The sequence below is a fragment of the Pristiophorus japonicus genome, chromosome 1 (assembly GCF_044704955.1).
Source record: "Pristiophorus japonicus isolate sPriJap1 chromosome 1, sPriJap1.hap1, whole genome shotgun sequence".
Taxonomy (NCBI): Eukaryota; Metazoa; Chordata; class Chondrichthyes; family Pristiophoridae; genus Pristiophorus; species Pristiophorus japonicus.
In genome coordinates this window covers 545,429,613-545,449,040 of record NC_091977.1, presented here as the reverse complement: position 1 = coordinate 545,449,040, position 19,428 = coordinate 545,429,613, and the positions used below count along the sequence as shown (strand labels likewise).

The window sequence follows — 19,428 nt, the reverse complement described above, 5'->3', positions numbered from 1 at the left end:
GTTCCCGATGTTGGGGAAGTCCAGAACCAGGGGACACAGTCTTAGGATAAGTGGTAGGCCATTTAGGACTGAGATGAGGAGAAACTTCTTCACTCAGAGAGTTGTTAACCTGTGGAATTCCCTGCCGCAGAGAGCTGTTGATGCCAGTTCATTGGATATATTCAAGAGGGAGTTAGATATGGCCCTTACGGCTAAAGGGATCAAGGGGTATGGAGAGAAAGCAGGAAAGGGGTACTGAGGGAATGATCAGCCATGATCTTATTGAATGGTGTGGTGCAGGCTCGAAGGGCCGAATGGCCTACTCCTGCACTTATTTTCTATGTTTCTATGTTTCTATGAAGGTAGCAGACCAGGTAGATAAGGTGGTTAAGAAGGCATACAGAATACTTGCCTTTATTAGCCGAGGCATAGAATACAAGATGCTTGAACTGTATAAAACACTGGTTAGGCCACAGCTACAGTACTGCGTGCAGTTCACGTGATTGCACTGGAGAGGGTACAGAGGAGATTTATGAGGATGTTGCCGGGAGTGGAGAATCTTACCTATGAGCACAGATGGGACAGGCTGGGTTTGTTTTCCTTTGAAAAGAGGAGGCTGAGGGGAAACCTCATTGAGTTGTATAAAATGATGAGGGGCCTGGATATCGTGGATAGAAAGGGTCTATTTCCCTTAGCAATTCCCGGTCTGAAAGTGACTATTGAATCTGCTCTCATCGCCGTTTCAGGCAGCGCGTTCCCAATCACAACAACTCGCTGCGTAAACACATTCTCCCCCTCCCCCCCTCTTCGGCCGATCGCCTTCAATCTGTGTCCCCTGCAGACCAGAGGCTGAGCACGGAGTCTGATCGACAGATTCTGATGGTTTGATTTCTGTTGTTAGTGATCTGGAAGCATCTGATTGAGAAACACGGCGGGATCATTACCAACACCCTGGACCTGACGTCCTTGGCCAAGATCTCGGACGGGTACACACCGGGTAACCTGCTGCAGGTGGTGAAAACTGTGCTCACCGAGCATCGCATCCAACAGCAGCTCAAGGCCCCCCTCATCGCTAACAACTTCATCAGGGCACTCAGCAAACTCGAACCCATCTACCAGCAAGAGGAGGCTGCCTTCACGGTACGGGGGAGCAGGAGGTGTGGGGGGGGAGGGAGGGGGAGGGGGAAGGAGGGGGAGGGAGAGTGGGAGAGGAGGAAGAGAGAGAGAGAGAGGGAGGGGAAGAGAGAGGGGGGAAGAGAGAGGGTGAGGGGAGAGAAGGAGGGGGAGAGGGAGAGGAGGGAGAGGGAGAGAAGGAGGGTGGAGAGAGAGGGAGGGGGAGAAAGATGGAGAGGGGAGAGGGAGGGGGAGGGGGAGAGAGGGGTAGAGGGAGAGGGGGGAGAGAGGGGAGAGGAGGGGGAGAGAGGGGGAAGTAGAGAGGCCGGCTTATATACAGTGCTCCCAAGGGATGCTGATGGCGGAACATGGGAGTGCATGCTTTACAGATACACAACATCACTCCCCCGCCAAAGTCAAAGTGAAAACTATTTACAGGGTGAGGCGGTCGGGAGCCTTTCTTTCCCTGGTGGACCGCCTCGGTACAAATGTCTGTTCTGGTGTGTTGGCTGTGCCCTCGCTGGGCTGGTGTGTTGTTGGCCCTGCAGGGCTGCTAGGTGAGCCTGGCCTTGCTGGGCTGTTGGGCATGATGGGTTCAATTTCCTGGTCCGGCGTGGTGTCGTTGATCCTTTGGGTGTGTGTTGTGGGCTCGAAAAAGGTGGTGTCTGCTGTGGGTTGTTCAGGGCAGTCTGTGAACCGCAGCCTCGTTTGGTCCAGGTGCTTTCTGCAAATTTGTCCATTGTCTAGTTTGACTACAAACACCCTACTCCCTTCTTCAGCTATCACCGTGCCCGCGATCCACTTGGGACCATGTCCATAGTTTAGCACATACACAGGGTCATTCAGATCAATTTCCCGTGACACAGTGGCACGACCATCGTTTACATTTTGTTGCTGCCGCCTGCTCTCTACCTGATCATGCAGGTTGGGGTGCACCAGCGAGAGTCTGGTTTTAAGTGTGCTTTTCATGAGTAGCTCAGCTGGGGGCACCCCTGTGAGCGAGTGGGGTCTCGTGCGGTAGCTGAGCAGTACTCGGGACAGGCGGGTTTGGAGTGGGCCTTCTGTGACTCGTTTAAGGCTCTGTTTGATGGTTTGTACTGCCCGCTCTGCCTGCCCATTGGAGGCTGGTTTAAACGGGGCCAAGGTGACATGTTTGATCCCATTGTGGGTCATGAATTCTTTAACTTCGGCACTGGTGAAACATGGCCCGTTGTCACTGACCAGTATGTCAGGCAGGCCGTGGGTGGCAAACATGGCCCTCAGGCTTTCAATGGTGGCGGTGGCAGTGCTTCCCGACATTATTTCACATTCAATCCATTTTGAAAAAGCATCCACCACCACCAGGAATATTTTACTGAGAAACGGGCCCGAATGGTCGACATGGGTCCTCGACCATGGTCTGGGGGGCCAGGACCACAAACTTAGTGGTGCTTCTCTGGTTCTCTGGGCGCGTTGCTCAACTGAGCACACACGCTGCATTGCTGTACACAGGACTCTAAGTCAGAGTCGATACCGGGCCACCACACGTGGGATCTGGCTATCGCTTTCATCATTACTATACCCGGCTGTGTGCTGTGGAGATCCGAGATGAACGTCTCCCTGCCCTTTTTTGGTAGCACTACGCGGTTACCCCACAACAGGCAGTCTGCCTGAATGGACAGCTCGTCCTTTCGCCGCTGGAACAGCTTGATTGGCTCTTGCATTTCAACGGGGATGCTGGCCCAGCTCCCATGCCGTACACAGTTTTTTACTAGGGACAGCAAAGGATCTTGGCTGGTCCAAGTCCTAATCTGGCGGGTCGTGACAGGTGATTTATCATTTTCAAACGCTTCCATGACCATCAACAAGTTTGCGGGCTGTGCCACCATCAACAAGTTTGCAGGCTGCGCCATTTCCACCCCCGTGGTGGGCAATGGTAGCCAACTGAGAGCATCCGCACAGTTCTCGGTGCCTGGCCTGTGGCGGATGGTATAGTTATACCTTGATAGCGTGAGTGCCCATCTTTGTATGCGGGCTGAGGCATTAGTATTTATCCCCTTGTTTTCAGCGAACAGGGATATGAGGGGCTTGTGATCGGTTTCCAGCTCAAATTTGAGGCCAAACAGGTACTGATGCATTTTCTTTACCCCGAACACACACACTAATGCCTCTTTCTCAATCATGCTGTAGACCCTCTTGGCCTTAGACAAGTTCCTGGAAGCATAGGCGACAGGTTGCAACTTCCCCGCAACGTTAGCTTGTTGTAATACACACCCGACTTCGTACGACGACGCATCACATGTTAGCACAAGTCTTTTACACGGATTATACAATACAAGCAGCTTGTTGGAGCATAAAATGTTTCTGGCTTTCTCAAAAGCAATTACTTGTTTTTTTCCCCATACCCAGTTCTCACCTTTACGCAATAACACATGTAGGGGCTCTAAGAGGGTGCTTCCGGTCGGAAGTTACCAAAATAGTTGAGGAGTCCCAGGAACGACCGCAGCTCCGTGACGTTCTGTGGCCTGGGCACGTTCCTGATAGCCTCTGTCCTGACGTCTGTGGGCCGAATGCCGTCCGCCGCGATCTTTCTCCCCAAAAACTCCACTTCTGTTGCCATGAAGACGCATTTCGACCTCTTCAGCCGCAGCCCTACGCGATCCAGTCGCTGGAGGACCTCCTCCAGGTTTTGTAGGTGCTCGACGGTGTCCCGACCCGTGACCAATAAGTCGTCCTGAAAAACCACTGGTGTTATCACAGGTGGACATAAACGCCTGTGCTATCGCAATGGCCTTACTGAGGGTCGATGTCTCTACTGTCAAAAGTTTTCGTAGGATGGTCTCGTGGCCAATGCCCAGTACAAAAAAGTCTCTGAGCATTTGCTCCAGGTAGCCATCAAACTCACATTGTCCTGCAAGTCTCCTTAGCTCGGCGACGTAGCTCACCACTTCCTGACCTTCAGATCGCTGGCACGTGTAGAACCGATACCTCGCCATCAGCACGCTCTCCCTCGGGTTAAGATGCTCCCGAACCAGTGTACACAGCTCCTCATACGACTTATGTGTGGGTTCCACCGGAGCCAGAAGATTCTTCATGAGGCTGTAGGTCGGTGCCCCGCAGACTGTGAGGAGGACCGCTCTCCTTTTTGCAGCGCTTCCTTCTCCGTCCATCTCGTTGGCTACAAAGTACTGGTCTAGCTGTTCGACATAGGCTTCCCAGTCCTCACCCTCCGAGAACTTCTCCAGGATGCCCACAGTTTGCTGCATCTTTGCGTTGGATTCGTATTCTCGTCGCCAGTTATTGTGTTCCTAACACAGATGAGACTGCACACAGGGAGGTTAAAGTAACAGTGACCTCAGTCTTTAATAAGACACTCCAGAGTGAGGAACAGGCCTTAGGGGCCGGCTTATATACAGTGCTCCCAAGGGATGCTGGGATCCCTTGGGACTTCAGGGGATGCGCCCCCTAGTGGTGGAACATGGGAGTGCATGCTTTACAGATACACAATAGTTACAGAGGTAGGGAGTGGTGTAGGGCTGGAGGGGTTACAGAGGTAGGAAGATGTGTAAGGTTTGAGGGGTTACAGAGGTAGGAAGATGTGTAGGACTGGAGGGGTTACAGAGGTAGGGAGGGGTGTAGGGTTGGAGGGGTTACAGAGATAGGGAAGGGTGTAGGGTTGGAGGGGTTACAGAGGTAGGAAGATGTGTAGGGCTGGAGGGGTTACAGAGGTAGGGAGGGGTGTAGGGTTGGAGGGGTTACAGAGATAGAGAAGGGTGTAGGGTTTGAGGGGTTACAGAGGTAGGAAGATGTGTAGGGCTGGAGGGGTTACAGAGGTAGGGAGGGGTGTAGGGTTGGAGGGGTTACAGAGATAGGGAGGGGTGTAGGGCTGGAGGGGTTACAGAGGTAGGGAGGGGTGTAGGGCTGGAGGGGTTACAGAGATAGGGAGGGGTGTAGGGCTGGAGGGGTTACAGAGGTAGGGAGGGGTGTAGGGGCTGGAGGAGGTTACAGAGGTAGGGAGGGGTGTAGGGGCTGGAGGGGTTACAGAGGTAGGGAGGGGTGTAGGGCTGGAGGGGTTACAGAGGTAGGGCATACGGAGGACGGGGAACCATGGAGGTCCCGCACAGGACCCTCACCGCACAGTTAAAAGGACCGCGCTCATCAAATGAAGGTCACCTTGGGGTCAGATGGAACTGCACGGTTGTGAACAGCATGGTTCAGCCTTAGACCGTTGGCAGGGAGAGAGCTGGAGTCAGTGGCTGGGGAACAGAGTTTGTGGCGGGGACCCAACACTCGATTAGTTGGAGAAAATTTCTCTTCATCCAGAACTGAATTTCTGATAAACTGGTCTGGATCTCACCAACTTTCTCTCTCTCGCTCCCTCACGCTCTATCTCTGTCTGTCTCTCTCTCTATATATATATATATATATATATCTCTCCTTCTCACTCTCTCTTGTTCTCTCTCCCTTCCTCCCTCTCACTCTCTCTCCCTCCCTCCCTCTCACTCTCCCTCCCTCTCTCCCCCTCCCTCTCGCTCGCACTCTCTCTCTCTCTCTCTCCTTCCCTCCCTCCCTCCATCCCTCATTCACTCTCCCTGTCTCTCCGTCTCTCTCTGTGTCTCTCTCTGTCTCTCTGTCTCTCTCTCTTGCTAACTCTGTTGTCTCTCTCTCTCTCTCTCTCTCTCTCTCTCCTTTCCTCCCTCCCTCCATCCCTCATTCACTCTCTCTGTCCCTCTGTGTCTCTCTGTGTGTCTCTCTCTCTCTGTCTCTCTCTCTAACTCTGTTGTATCTCTCTCTCTCTCTCTCTCTCTCCTCACTCTATCTCGCTCTCTCTCTCTCTCCCTGTTACTCTCTGGGGGAGAAGTTCGGATTTGGAGTGCTATCTTTTTAAATTTTAAAATTGAGTGGCAGGTGCAAAGAATCTTCCCCTGTGAATTGTGCCTGGGCACCTCATGTAGGAAGGGGGCAGGAATACAAGTACTAATCACCCTCAAGTGCCGCTAACACCAGAGCACTACCCAATTTCAGATCACTTGCATTCAGCAATCATTCTTCAATCCTTCTCACTGGCTTGTTCCAGCTTTGAAAGGGGAGGCTATATCAAGCTGCAGCTGCTCATTTTCACCTGTCCAGCATCTGAAGGACACCTGAGAAAAACAGCAAGAACCTTTTGCTATGGCTGCTGCTAATCCAGCTGTTGACGGAAGAGCTTGTTGTTTCAATGACGTGGCATTGGTGGTGGCGATCGAGCGAAGGGGGGAAGCGTTCTTCCTGGCAACAGGAAGGAGGCCATTGCTGCAGGTCTCCAGCGCCATGTGGAGGGAGGTGGCCAAGGACATGTTGGCCAGCACTGTAGTCGATCGAACCCTCACACAGTGCCGGAAGTTCAATGACCTCAGTCGCTGAGTACATGCTTCAACAGGTACTACATACCAGCCTCTGGACCTCTGTCTGTGCACACTGCGCAAATCAGCACTTACCCACCAAACATGTGCTACTCAAACTTACATCCTCATCTCATGCCTTGCCGACATTCCCAACTATTCAACCACAGCAGGCATATCTCCCACACACATAGATGGATTCTCACTCATGCACATTCCTTTCTTTTGCAGACCAAGATAGCCCACAACAGGAGGGAGCGGCAGAGGATGGGTGGGGGTGAACCTCAGCTCCAGCAGCTCTCAGACCATGAGGAGCGAGTGCTGTGGCTCATTGGGCAGCAGGTGGTGGGCGCCGTGACCAGCGGCAATGTCAACCCCGCTGGGGGCAACAACGGTATCTTCATCCCCTCTTCTTCTCTCATCCCACTTCACCCCCACACCAGAAGGCGTTATCACTTTCCAGCTCCTGGTACTGTCTGCGTTCCCTGCTCCATTCCTGCCCCTCCCCCCCCCCCCCCGCCCTGTCCTTCAGGCCAGTCTTGGGCCATTTATGCTTTCAGCCAGCAGATGACCAGCCTGTTCCTGAGCCCTCCCCCCCCCCCACCCCCAATAAGAGTGACAAGGGAGAAGAGGAAGAGGACCCAAGCAGCACGTCATTGCATCTCTCACCCACAGGCACCAGCTCAGAGACTGGCACTACGCGGTCGTTAGAGGTTAGCGTAGTAGAGGGGTCTGCACTGGGTGATGCACCGGGGCCTAGCGAGCTGCAGCAAGGCCAAGGGGAACGGGTACACTGGGGGCCAGATCAACGGAGGGCGAGTTCGCACGCGAGTTCTGCTGTACAGGACTCAGATGAGGACCTTGATAGGGAGATGTTCACACAAAGGGTGATGGCCATGCACTCCAACCTGATGGGTGCAATGGCAAGGGTGCCCGAGAGCCTGTTAGCAACAGTAAGGAGCATGGAGGAGTCCACCTCCAACATTGCACAGAGCTCTGCGCGTACCATGGTGCCCATCACTGCCAGTCCGCAGACGTTGGTGGACTCCCAGAGAGACCGTGGGGACCCAGACCTCATGACACGTGTCATGGGCGATGTGGCAGCTTCCATTGCAGCACAGGCAGAAGCCACGCAACGTCTTGGGGGCTGTAATGCAGACAATGGTTGGTGGCATCGAGCCTCAGATTGTTCTCACGCAGTGTCAGCTGGATGCCCCGTGAGCTCTGACTGCTGCCATCGTCGCTGGGTCCACCACGGTCCACCGGGGATCTCACAGTGTAGTAGCAGGCCACCAAACCGTGCTCCAGCAGATTGGTGGGGATGCTGAAGTGCTGCCCCGGGGGAGTGGCACTGGATCAGTGGAGCAGGAACCTGCTGTCCTCTCTCAGGATGACATCATTCCTGAGCCCAGCACTGCCACTATGCCATTGCATGTCGCTGCCAGTCACCCAGCCAGCCCAGACTGAGGTGGTCCCTTCCAGGCCCAGAGCTGGTCTAGGGCGTCCTAGAGTCATTATGGCTCAGACGGAGACCATTCGGCCCATTGTGTCCATGCTGGCTCTCTGTAGAGCATTCCACTCAGTCCCATTCCCCCTCTCTATCCCCGGAGCCCTGCAAGTTTATTTACTCCAAGTGCCTGTCCAATTTCCTTCTGAAATCATTGATCGTCTCCCCTTCCACCGCCCTCGTCGGCAGCGAGTTCCCGGTCATTACCACTCGCTGCGTAAAAAGTTCTTCCTCACATCCCCCTGTATCTTTGGCCCAAAACCTTAAATCTGTGCCCCCTAGTCCTTGTACCATCAGCTAATGGGAACAGCCTTTCTCTGTCTACATTATCCAAACCCGTCATAATCTTGTACACCTCCATCAAATCTCCCCTCAACCTCCTTCGCTCCAAGGAGAACAACCCCAGCTTCTCCAGCCCAACCGTGTAGCTAAAATCCCTCATCCCTGGAACCATTCTGGTAAATCCCCTCTGCACCCTCCCCAGGACCTTCCCATCCTTCGTAGAGTGTGCTGACCAGAACTGGACACAATGCTCCAGTTGTGGCCTAACCAGAGCTTTATAAAGGTGCAGCATAACCTCCCTGCTTTTGTACTCAATAGCTCTATTTATGAAGCCCAAGATCCCATGTGCTTTGCTAACTACTCTTTCAATATGTCCTGGCACCTCTATGTACATGGACCCCCAGGTCCCTCTGTCCCTGCACACTCTTTAGAAAGTCTATATTGTTTCTCCCTATTCCTTCTGCCAAAATGCATCACCTCACACTTCTCTGTATTAAACTCTATCTGCCACTTGTCTGCCCATTCTGCCAGCCTATCTATGTCCTGCTGCAGTTGATTGGTATCATCCTCACTGTTTGCCACACCTCCACGTTTGGTATCATCGGTAAATTTTGAAATTTTACTCTGTATTCCAATATCCAAGTCATTTACACACACATATATATAGCCGTGGTCCCAGCACTGACCCCTGGGGAACAGCACTGTTCACCATCCTCCCGTGTGAAACACAGCCACTCACCACCACTCGCTGTTTTCTGTCCTTAAGCTAAGTTCCTACCCAAGCTGACACTGACCCTCCTATTCCATGAGCCTCAATTTTGTGAACCAGCCTTTTATGTGGCACTTTGTCAAACGCCTTCCTAAAATCCATATAGACAACATTCACTGCATTCCCTTCATTAACCTTCTCTGCTACTTCATCAAAAAATGCAATTAGATCCGTCAATCACGATCTGCCTTTTACAAATCCGTGATGGCTCTCCTTAATTAACTTAAACCTCTCCAAGTGCCTGATAAGTTTTCCCCTGATTATTGTTTCACTAACCTTACCCACCATGATGTTAAACTGACCGGCCTGTAGTTACTAGGATTGTCCTTACATCCTTTCTTGAATAAGAGTGTCACATTTGTCACTATCCAATCCCCTGACACCTCCCCCGCGTCGAGGGAAGATCAGAAGGCAAGCCCTTCTGCTATCTCCACCCCACTTCCCTCAGCAACCTGAGATGCAAGCTATCCGGACCAGGCAACTTCATTGCTACTTCATTGGCTGTAAAGCGCTTTGAGATGTCCGGTGGTCGTGAAAGGTGCTATATAAATCCAGGTCTGTCTGCGACTTATCCACTCTCAGCATATCCAGCCTCTCCAGTACATCCTACCCATCCATTTTCACCCCATCTATTACCTCCACCATCCCTGCTTCTACCAACATTTGTCAACAGCCTCTTCCTCAGCAAGCACTCATTGCCCTGCACCTCTAACCATACACAACCTTCTTTGTTCCTAATAGCCCCCACCCCTTTCACCACCCGCTTACTAGTTACGTGACGATTTTGGGGTTCCCGTTTATGTTGACTGCTATTCTGTTCTCATATTCTCTCTTTGCCCGTCTTATTTTCCATGTAACTTACTGTATTTGGCCTGGTTCGCATTGGAGAATTCACCCGAGACGCATCTTTTATTGTTTCATCATATTCTCTAACGCCCTCGTCCTCCAAGGAACCCTTGCTTTGGTTCTCCTACCTTTCCCCCTTGCTGCAATGTACCCAGCCTGTACCCGGCACATCTCCTCCTTAAAGACCACCCATTGTTCCGTTGATTTTTCCTGTCAATCTTTGGGTCCACTTTACCCTGGTTAGATCCCCTCTCATCCCATTGGGTCCACTTTACCCTGGCTATATCCCCTCTCATCCCATTGGGTCCACTTTACCCTGGCTAGATCCCCCCTCATCCCATTGGTTCCACTTTACCCTGGCTAGATCCCCCCTCATCCCATTGGTTCCACTTTACCCTGGATAGATCCCCTCTCATCCCATTGGTTCCACTTTACCCTGGCTAGATCCCCCCTCATCCCATTGGTTCCACTTTACCCTGGCTAGATCCCCCCTCATCCCATTGGGTCCACTTTACCCTGGCTAGATCCCCCCTCATCCCATTGGGTCCACTTTACCCTGGCTATATCCCCTCTCATCCCATTGGGTCCACTTTACCCTGGCTAGATCCCCTCTCATCCCATTGGTTCCACTTTACCCTGGCTAGATCCCCTCTCATCCCATTGGTTCCACTTTACCCTAGTTAGATCCCCTCTCATCCCATTGGAGCTGGCCCTCTTCCAATTTAGAAGTTCCACTTTAGATTGTTCCCTGCTCTTCTCCATTAATAATCCAAACCTTCCGATACGACGATCACTCTTACCCCAGTGCTCTCCCACAGTCACTTGGCCCACCTCATTGTCCAGCACCACATCCAAAGCCTCTGTCCGAGTTGGGCCGAGTACATACTGGTCAAGGAAGTTCCCCTGAACACATTTCAGAAATTCCTCCCCCTCCTTTCCCTTCACTCTAATTACCCAAATATCGATTGGGATAATGTTAAAGTCCCCCAATGTCCCCACTCTATCGTTCTTGCCCATCTCTGATTTCCCCGCAGATTTGCTGTTCTCCGTCTCTCTCATTATTTGGAGGCCTGCAGAACACCCCCAATAGCGTGATCGTACACTTGTTGCTTCTCAACTCTAACCAAATGCCATTGCCCCTCAAGGACATCCTCTCTTTCCAACAATGTCTTCCCCAATCAGTACTACCACCCCAACTCCCTTATTTCCTTCCCTATCTTTTCTGAACACCATGTATCCGTGAATATTGAGCAGCCAGACCTCACCATTTTTAAGCCACATTTCCGTTATTGCCACAACATCATATTCCCACACAGCTAATTATACCTGTAGCCTTATTCACCACACAGGGCCCAAGTTTTGGCTCAAGTTGCTCCTACTTTTGTGGAGCAACTAGCTTAGTATGGAGTATCTTAGAAATCGCAATTCTCGACATTTAGTTTGCTCCAGTTCTAGTTAGTTGGAATAGTTTCGAATTAGTACAGGTTTTTTTTCAAAAGGGGGCGTTACCAGCCACTTCCGCCTGTTTTGCAAGTTTAGGCAGCGAAAAGTTACTCCAAACTAACTTAGAACGGAGTAAGTGTCGACTTTTGTACGCTCAGAAAAACCTTGTGTACACTTATAAATTAGGCGCAGGTAGCGAGAGATGGGGGCGGGGAGGGGAGGAAAGTTAGAGGGAAGTTAGGGGACTTTACAAAGCATTAAACACTTGACTTTTACCAATAAAGAGCCATCATCAATAACAAATGATCAATAAATCAACCAATAAATCAATCAATCAAAAGGTTTTTTTAAATAATAAAAAATAACAAATAAAAAATGTAAAGTTTCTACTCACCTACTGCAGCACCGGGAACCCACCAACAGCCGGCTGACAAGCTGCCGGGAAGGCCTGCCCCCGAGGAGGTGCCGGTCGGGAAGGCCCGCCCCCGAGGAGGTGCCGGTCGGGAAGGCCCGCCCCCGAGGAGGTGCCGGTCGGGAAGGCCCGCCCCCGAGGAGGTGCCGGTCGGGAAGGCCCGCCCCCGAGGAGGTGCCGGTCGGGAAGGCCCGCCCCCGAGGAGGTGCCGGTCGGGAAGGCCCGCCCCCGAGGAGGTGCCGGTCGGGCAGGGCCCGCCCCCGAGGAGGTGCTGGTCGGGCAGGGCCCGCCCCCGAGGAGGTAAGGGCAGGCAGGCCACTCGGCCCAGGATAGGGTCGTGGCCCGGAAACAGGACGCGCTGGGAGAGCCTGTTTTTGGCGCAGGGCTGTAGCTCCGCCCCCAGCCGCTGCGCCGCGCCGAGCTGCAAACAGGCCACCAGATATCGGAGAATCGCGAGCTAAGTATTTGGCGCTTTTTCAGCCCTAGAAATTAGGCGGGCCTCTCCGAGCTGTGCCGTTCTGCGGGTGATCTGAAACTTGGGCCCTGTGTGTTTACATACATAGGGCCCAAGTTTCCACAGGATAAAAAACGGGGCCCCCCCGAGCTGGGCGCCCGTTTCTCGCGCCTAAAACGGCGCCAGAAAAAAAACGCGCTATTCTCGAGCGCCCTGCAGCTCCTTGTCTGTTTGGCGCGGTGCCCAGGGGGGCGGAGCCTACACTCGCGCCGATTTTGTAAGTGGGAGGGGGCGGGTACTATTTAAATTAGTTTTTTTACTGCCGGCAACGCTGCACGTGCGCGTTGGAGCGTTCGCACATGCTCAGTGTGAAGGAAACATTGGCAGTCGGCCATTTTTGTAGTTCTTGGTAGCTGTTTAATTTTTGAACATTTTTTTAATAAAAGCACATTGCCATCAGCACATCAGCACTGAGGCTTCCTGCAGCCTTCTCACTGTCTCCTTCCCCCCCACCCTCCCTCCACGGCAACAAGCCACTGTCTCCCTCCCCTCCCTCCCCTCCCTCCGCGGCAACAAGCCACTGTCTCCTTCCCCTCCCTCCCCTCCCTCCGCGGCAACAAGCCACTGTCTCCCTCCCCTCCCTCCCCTCCCTCCCCGGCAACAAGCCACTGTCTCCTTCCCCTCCCTCCCCTCCCTCCCCTCCCTCCGCGGCAACAAACGGCGGTTTCCTTCCCCAGCCCCCGCGGCAACGAACGATGGCTGAAGCACTTTCACACAGGTAGGAAGATGGTTTATTTAATTTTTTCTTTGCTTATAAATGTTTATTCAGGTTGGATTTATTTGTATAATATTTGTAGAAGTATAAATAAGGATTTATTGTAGAATTTAATGAGTTCCCTTACCCCCCCCTCGTTCTGGACGCCTAATTTGTAACCTGCGCCTGATTTTTTAATGTGTAGAACAGGTTTTTTCAGTTCTACAAAAATCTTCACTTGCTCCATTCTACTTTAGTTTGGAGTACGTTTTCACTGTGGAAACTTTCAAATCAGGCGTCAGTGGCCGGACACGCCCCCTTTTGAAGAAAAAATTCTGTTCCAAAGTAGAACTGTTCTACCTGACTAGAACTGCAGAAAAAAAAATGTGGAGAATTGCAATTTCTAAGATAGTCCGTTCTCCACCAGTTGCTCCTAAAAAATCAGGCGCGAATCATGTGGAAACTTGGGCCCTGTGTGTTTACATACATACATTCTAAATCTTTGTACTCCTCGTAGTCCTTCGTAGTCTGCTGCCATCTACTGTGGCCCTACTTCCTGCTCTAGTTCTATCCAGCGCTCACACTCCTTTATGCACCTTATTCCTCTTGTCTACTTCTCTACTTCACCCCCTACCATTTAGTTTAAAGCCGCCCCACCCACACGAGTGACCCTCCCCGCGAGGATATTGGTCCCAGGCCTGTTGAGTTGCAACCCATCCCCTGTGAATAGTTGCCTCTTGCCCCAGAACTGGTCCCAACGCCCCAATATTCTGCAGCCCTCCCTCCTGCACTCTACCCCGAGCCACGCATTGATCCTCCCTGTTTTTACTCTCGCTGGCGCGTGGCACTGGGAGCAATCTGCAGATTACTTCCTTCCAGGCCCTACATTGTAACTTCCTTCTAGCTCCTGAAAGTCTGACTGTGGGACCTCAATACCTGCCCTCTCTCTGTCATTGGTTCCAACATGTACCACAACTTCTGACTCGCTCCATTCCCCCTGCACAATATTCTCTTCCCTCTCCGTGATGTCCTTTACCCTGGCACCAGGGAGGCAGCATACCATGCGGGACTCACGGTGACCATGTCTGCCCTCCTAACTACACAATGTCCTGCACCTCCCCACCCCTGGGTGGGCAGTGCCCAGCCCACTGGTATCATGGTCTGGGCTGCACCCACTCAAGGTGTCATCGCTCCCCGCAGTCTCCAAGGCCGAGTACCGTTTTCAGAGTTCCTGCCTCTTCCTTCTCTGCCGGATGGCCCCCCATTTACTGTCCGGAACCCCCTCTGTCTGTGGGGTTACCCCCCTGCCCCCCATTTACTGTCCGGAACCCCCTCTGTCTGTGGGGTTACCCCCCTGCCCCCCCACACTTACTGTCCGGAACCCCCTCTGTCTGTGGGGTACTCCCCTCCCCCCCACACTTACTGTGCGGAACCCTCTCTGCCCATGGGTGGCCCCCTCCTGGAACATACTGTCCAGGGACCTCTCGGCCTCCCTGTTACCCCCAGTGACTCCAGCTGCCCCTCGAGCTCAGAGACCCTGAGCTGGAGACACTTCCTGCATGGTCCCCCCAGACACAGGCAGTGTCCCAAAGTTCCCACACGGCGCCGGAATTGTAAGCAGCTTGTCTCAGCTGCCCATTCCTGATCGAAACAATCTCTGTTCCCTCTTTTAGATTCTAGCTCATATCTTGTTTAAACGATTAATGTTAATGAATGGCCCGAGACCTCAGCTCGCGTATCTCGCTCTCACGCTCCCTCTCTCGCACCACTTCCCTCACTCACCGAATTCCCTCACTCACCAAATCCCGCGTTTAATATCTGTACAAGTAGTTCTCTGTGTGTTAGTAAAAACCTCCTGTATTCATACTGTTGTGTATCTGTAAAGCATGCACTCCTACGTTCCGCCACCAGGGAGCTCATCCCCTGAAGTCCCAAGGGACCCCAGCATCCCCTTGGGAGCACTGTATATAAGCCGGCCCCTAAGGCCTGTTCCTCACTCTGGAGTGTCATATTAAAGACTGAGGTCACTGTTACTTTAACCTCTCTGTGTGCAGTCTCATCTGTGTTAGGAACACAATACATACTAACAGAAATTCCAGAGACCTGCGTCAGCCCATGCTGACAGTAATTACCAGGTAACCAGTTCCAGCTAACTACCTCATTAACTGCACTGCCACAAGCCAGCCAGTGTGTATACTGCCTAACACTGAGAAACTGCACGTTAAGGTTAAAGTTAAAGTTAAATGTTCAATGCAAAACTTAACTACATTTTAGAAAGAGATCGACCCTGAAAACCCCTGAAATGCCATCACTCGCCAAACATTTTATTAGTGTGTGGAAGCAGTCGCCTGTCCGATTGTAGTGCACGGAGTCCAGTCTATGTTTTGCAGGGCCACGTATATCTCTGGCCCTGGCACAGCAGCCTTCCAGCAGCCCTGCTGCATCCACAGGCCCACACTGCGAGGAAGCAGAGTAGGTAAAGCTCGTGTTCACAAAGGATATAAGGTCTTGCACAAGGGTGATTCATACAATTAATTGGTGTTTAGAATTGTGGTGAATGTTATAAGATAAATTTTAATGGGAATGTTGCAGATTTGCTGCTGCCTCTGGGTTCAGTTTTGGGGCTGTGGTATGGAAGGGGGAATTGATGAGCTGATGGGGACGTGCTGAGCAATTGGGAAGTCTGGTGATGGGGTCGCCGATCGCCCGTACTGAGTGGCTGCCTCCTCCGTCGCTGCTGTTGCTGCATGTCCTCCCCCTCCTCCTCCCCCTCCTCCTCCCCCTCCCGCATCCTCGGTCCCGCCCTCGTCCTCCTCCCCCTCCAAGTCCAGGCAGCGGAACCTTTGCTTGGGCACTCCGATGGTCCACTCAATGATGTTCCCGGTGGCAGCATGGCTGTCATTGTGCGAGTGCTGGGCAGGAGTGTTGGGGTTATGGAGGGTGTCATGAGCCAGGTGGAGAGCGGGTGACCCGCGAGCTTGATGTGCCACAGGATGAAGGCATCGTGGCTGCTGCCAGGACAGCGGGCATTGACGGTGAGGATTCGGCGTGTGCGGTCACAGTGAGTGGCAGCCTTTGCGGTTACGGAATATCTCAGGATTGTGATGCTGTGCCCGCAGAGCGCCGTGGGTGCAGTGAATGGCATCCTGCACCGTGGGGACACCCGCTATCCTGGCAAAGCCACATGCCCCTCGCCCCGCTTCTCTCTGGTCAAGGGGGAAGATGTAGTCCCTCCTCCTTCTGTACACAGCGTCTGTGAGCTCGCGGAGGCAGCAATAGCCGGCAAACTGGGAGATGTTGGAGATGTCTCCTGGTGCTCACTGGAGGATCCGCTGGTGTAGAGATTGAGAGTGATGGTGACCCTGACTGACACGGAGAGAGCTGTGGTCACCCTGGTCTGAGACTCGAGGTTTGGTTGCAGGAGGTGACCGAGCTCTGTGACCAGGTCCTTGCTGAAGCGCAGCCTCCGAACACACTGCTCCTCAGTAACATTGCTGTGGGAGGCCTGGGGAGGGAATACCCGGGGAGGGTAAGGCCTACTGTTCACAGCCCTGTTGGCCTTCCTCCCTCTGTCTCTCTGCCTACATTGCCTCCGACGGTGACATCAGAGCGTGCGGTCCAGAGGCAGCTCAGCCCCATGAAAGGCCCGAATCTTTAACAGGCAGAACACTCCTTCAACTGGGAATCGGCGAGATCTGTCGCCGCCGGCCTGCCTGTGTGAAGCAGCAACCATCATTGGCCCACTCACTTTACTCACGCTGGTGCCTTTAAATCTGGCTCCCGCCTGAAACACGCAGCACTCGCTGTCAGCAGCGTTCCAGGGCCAATTTATCTTCCCGGGCGGTGACAGGGCGCTGCGCACCGCGATGTCATCATCATCGGCGGGCGGAGCCGAGCGGGGCGCTACGTGACACCGCCGCGAAACACCTGTCCAAATCCCGCTGTCTCTCTCTCTCCCTCTGTCTCACTAACTCTCCCTCTCACTCTGTCCCTCTGTCTCACTAACTCTCCCTCTCTCTCTCTCCCTCTGTCACTCACTCTCTCCCTCTCTCCCTCTGTCACTCACTCTCTCCCTCTCTCTCTCCCTCTGTCTCACTAACTCTCTCCCTCTCTCTCGCTCTCTGTCTCACTAACTCTCCCTCTCTCTCTCCCTCTCTGTTACACTCTCTCCCTCTCTCTCGCTCTCTGTCACTCACTCTCTCCCTCTCTCTCGCTCTCTGTCACTCACTCTCTCCCTCTCTCTCGCTCTCTGTCACTCACTCTCTCCCTCTCTCTCTCCCTCTGTCACTCACTCTCTCCCTCTCTCTCTCTCCCTCTGTCACTCACTCTCTCCCTCTCTCTCTGTCTCACTAACTCTCTCCCTCTCTCTCCCTCTCTGTCACTCACTCTCTCCCTCTCTCTCGCTCTCTGTCACTCACTCTCTCCCTCTCTTTCTCACTCTGTCTCACTAACTCTCCCTCTATCTCGCTCTCTGTCACTCACTCTCTCCCGCTGTCTCTCACTCTCTCTGTCTCTCTCGCGCTCTCTCCCTCTGTCTCACTAACTCTGCCTCACTCTCTCTCCCTCTCTCTCTGTCTCACTAACTCTCCCTCTCTCTCTCCCCCTCTGTCACTCACTCTCTCCCTCTCTCTCGCTCTCTGTCACTCACTCTCTCCCTCTCTCTCTCCCTCTGTCACTCCCTCTCTCCCTCTCTCTCTGTCTCACTAACTCTCCCTCTCTCTCTCCCTCTGTCACTCACTCTCTCCCTCTCTCTCGCTCTGTCACTCACTCTCTCCCTCTCTCTCTCCCTCTCCCTCTGTCACTCACTCTCTCCCGCTCTTTGTCACTCACTCTCTCCCTCACTCTCTGTCACTCACTCTCTCCCTCTCTCTCGCTCTCTGTCACTCACTCTCTCCCTCTCTCTCTCCCTCTGTCACTCACTCTCTCCCTCTCTGTCTCACTAACTCTCCCTCTCTCTCTCCCTCTGTCACTCACTCTCTCCCTCTCTCTCGCTCTCTGTCACTCACTCTCTCCCTCTCTCTCTCCCTCTCTCTCCCTCTCTCCCTCTCTCCCTCTCTCCCTCTCTCTCTCCCTCTCTCCCTCCCTCTCTCCCTCTCTCTCGCTCACTCTCTCCCTCTCTCTCTCCCTCTGTCACTCACTCTCTCCGTCACTCACTCTCTCCCTCTGTCACTCACTCTCTCGCTCTCTGTCACTCACTCTCTCCCTCTCTCTCGCTCTCTGTCACTCATAGAAACATAGAAAATAGGTGCAGGAGTAGGCCATTCGGCCCTTCTAGCCTGCACCGCCATTCAATGAGTTCATGGCTGAACATGCAACTTCAGTACCCCATTCCTGCTTTCTCGCCATACCCCTTGATCCCCCTAGTAGTAAGGACCTCATCTAACTCCTTTTTGAATATATTTAGTGAATTGGCCTCAACAACTTTCTGTGGTAGAGAATTCCACAGGTTCACCACTCTCTGGGTGAAGAAGTTCCTCCGCATCTCGGTCCTAAATGGCTTACCCCTTATCCTTAGACTGTGACCTCTGGTTCTGGACTTCCCCAACATTGGGAACATTCTTCCTGCATCTAACCTGTCGAAACCCGTCAGAATTTTAAATGTTTCTATGAGGTCCCCTCTCATTCTTCTGAACTCCAGTGAATACAAGCCCAGTTGATCCAGTCTTTCTTGATAGGTCAGTCCCGCCATACCGGGAATCAGTCTGGTGAACCTTCGCTGCACTCCCTCAATAGCAAGAATGTCCTTCCTCAGGTTAGGTGACCAAAACTGTACACAATTCTCCAGGTGTGGCCTCACCAAGGCCCTGTACAACTGTAGCAACACCTCCCTGCCCCTGTACTCAAATCCCCTTGCTATGAAGGCCAACATGCCATTTGCTTTCTTAACCGCCTGCTGCATCTGCATGCCAACCTTCAATGACTGATGTACCGTGACACCCAGGTCTCTTTGCACCTCCCCTTTTCCTAATCTGTCACCATTCAGATAATAGTCTGTCTCTCTGTTTTTACCACCAAAGTGGATAACCTCACATTTATCCACATTATACTTCATCTGCCATGCATTTGCCCACTCACCTAACCTATCCAAGTCGCTCTGCAGCCTCACAGCATCCTCCTCGCAGCTCACACTGCCACCCAACTTAGTGTCATCGGCAAATTTGGAGATACTACATTTAATCCCCTCATCTAAATCATTAATGTACAGTGTAAACAGCTGGGGCCCCAGCACAGAACCTTGCGGTACCCCACTAGTCACTGCCTGCCATTCTGAAAAGTACCCATTTACTCCTACTCTTTGCTTCCTGTTCTCAATCCATGTCAGTACACTACCCCCAATCAATCTCTTGTGTGGGACCTTGTCGAACGCCTTCTGAAAGTCCAAATATACCACATCAACTGGTTCTCCCTTATCCACTCTACTGGAAACATCCTCAAAAAATTCCAGAAGATTTGTCAAGCATGATTTCCCTTTCACAAATCCATGCTGACTTGGACCTATCATGTCACCT

General features: G+C 52.7%; 1 protein-coding gene across 1 annotated transcript in view; it reads left to right on the top strand.

Moving 5' to 3' along the window:
* LOC139273152 (dynein regulatory complex protein 11-like) overlaps nucleotides 1-19,428 on the top strand; it is a 245,807-nt gene that overhangs the window by 220,097 nt on the left and 6,282 nt on the right. Inside the window, exon 16 of the mRNA XM_070889687.1 lies at nucleotides 881-1,119. Within this exon, the coding sequence (XP_070745788.1) occupies nucleotides 881-1,119 (239 nt within the window). The remainder of the gene's footprint in view (nucleotides 1-880; nucleotides 1,120-19,428) is intronic.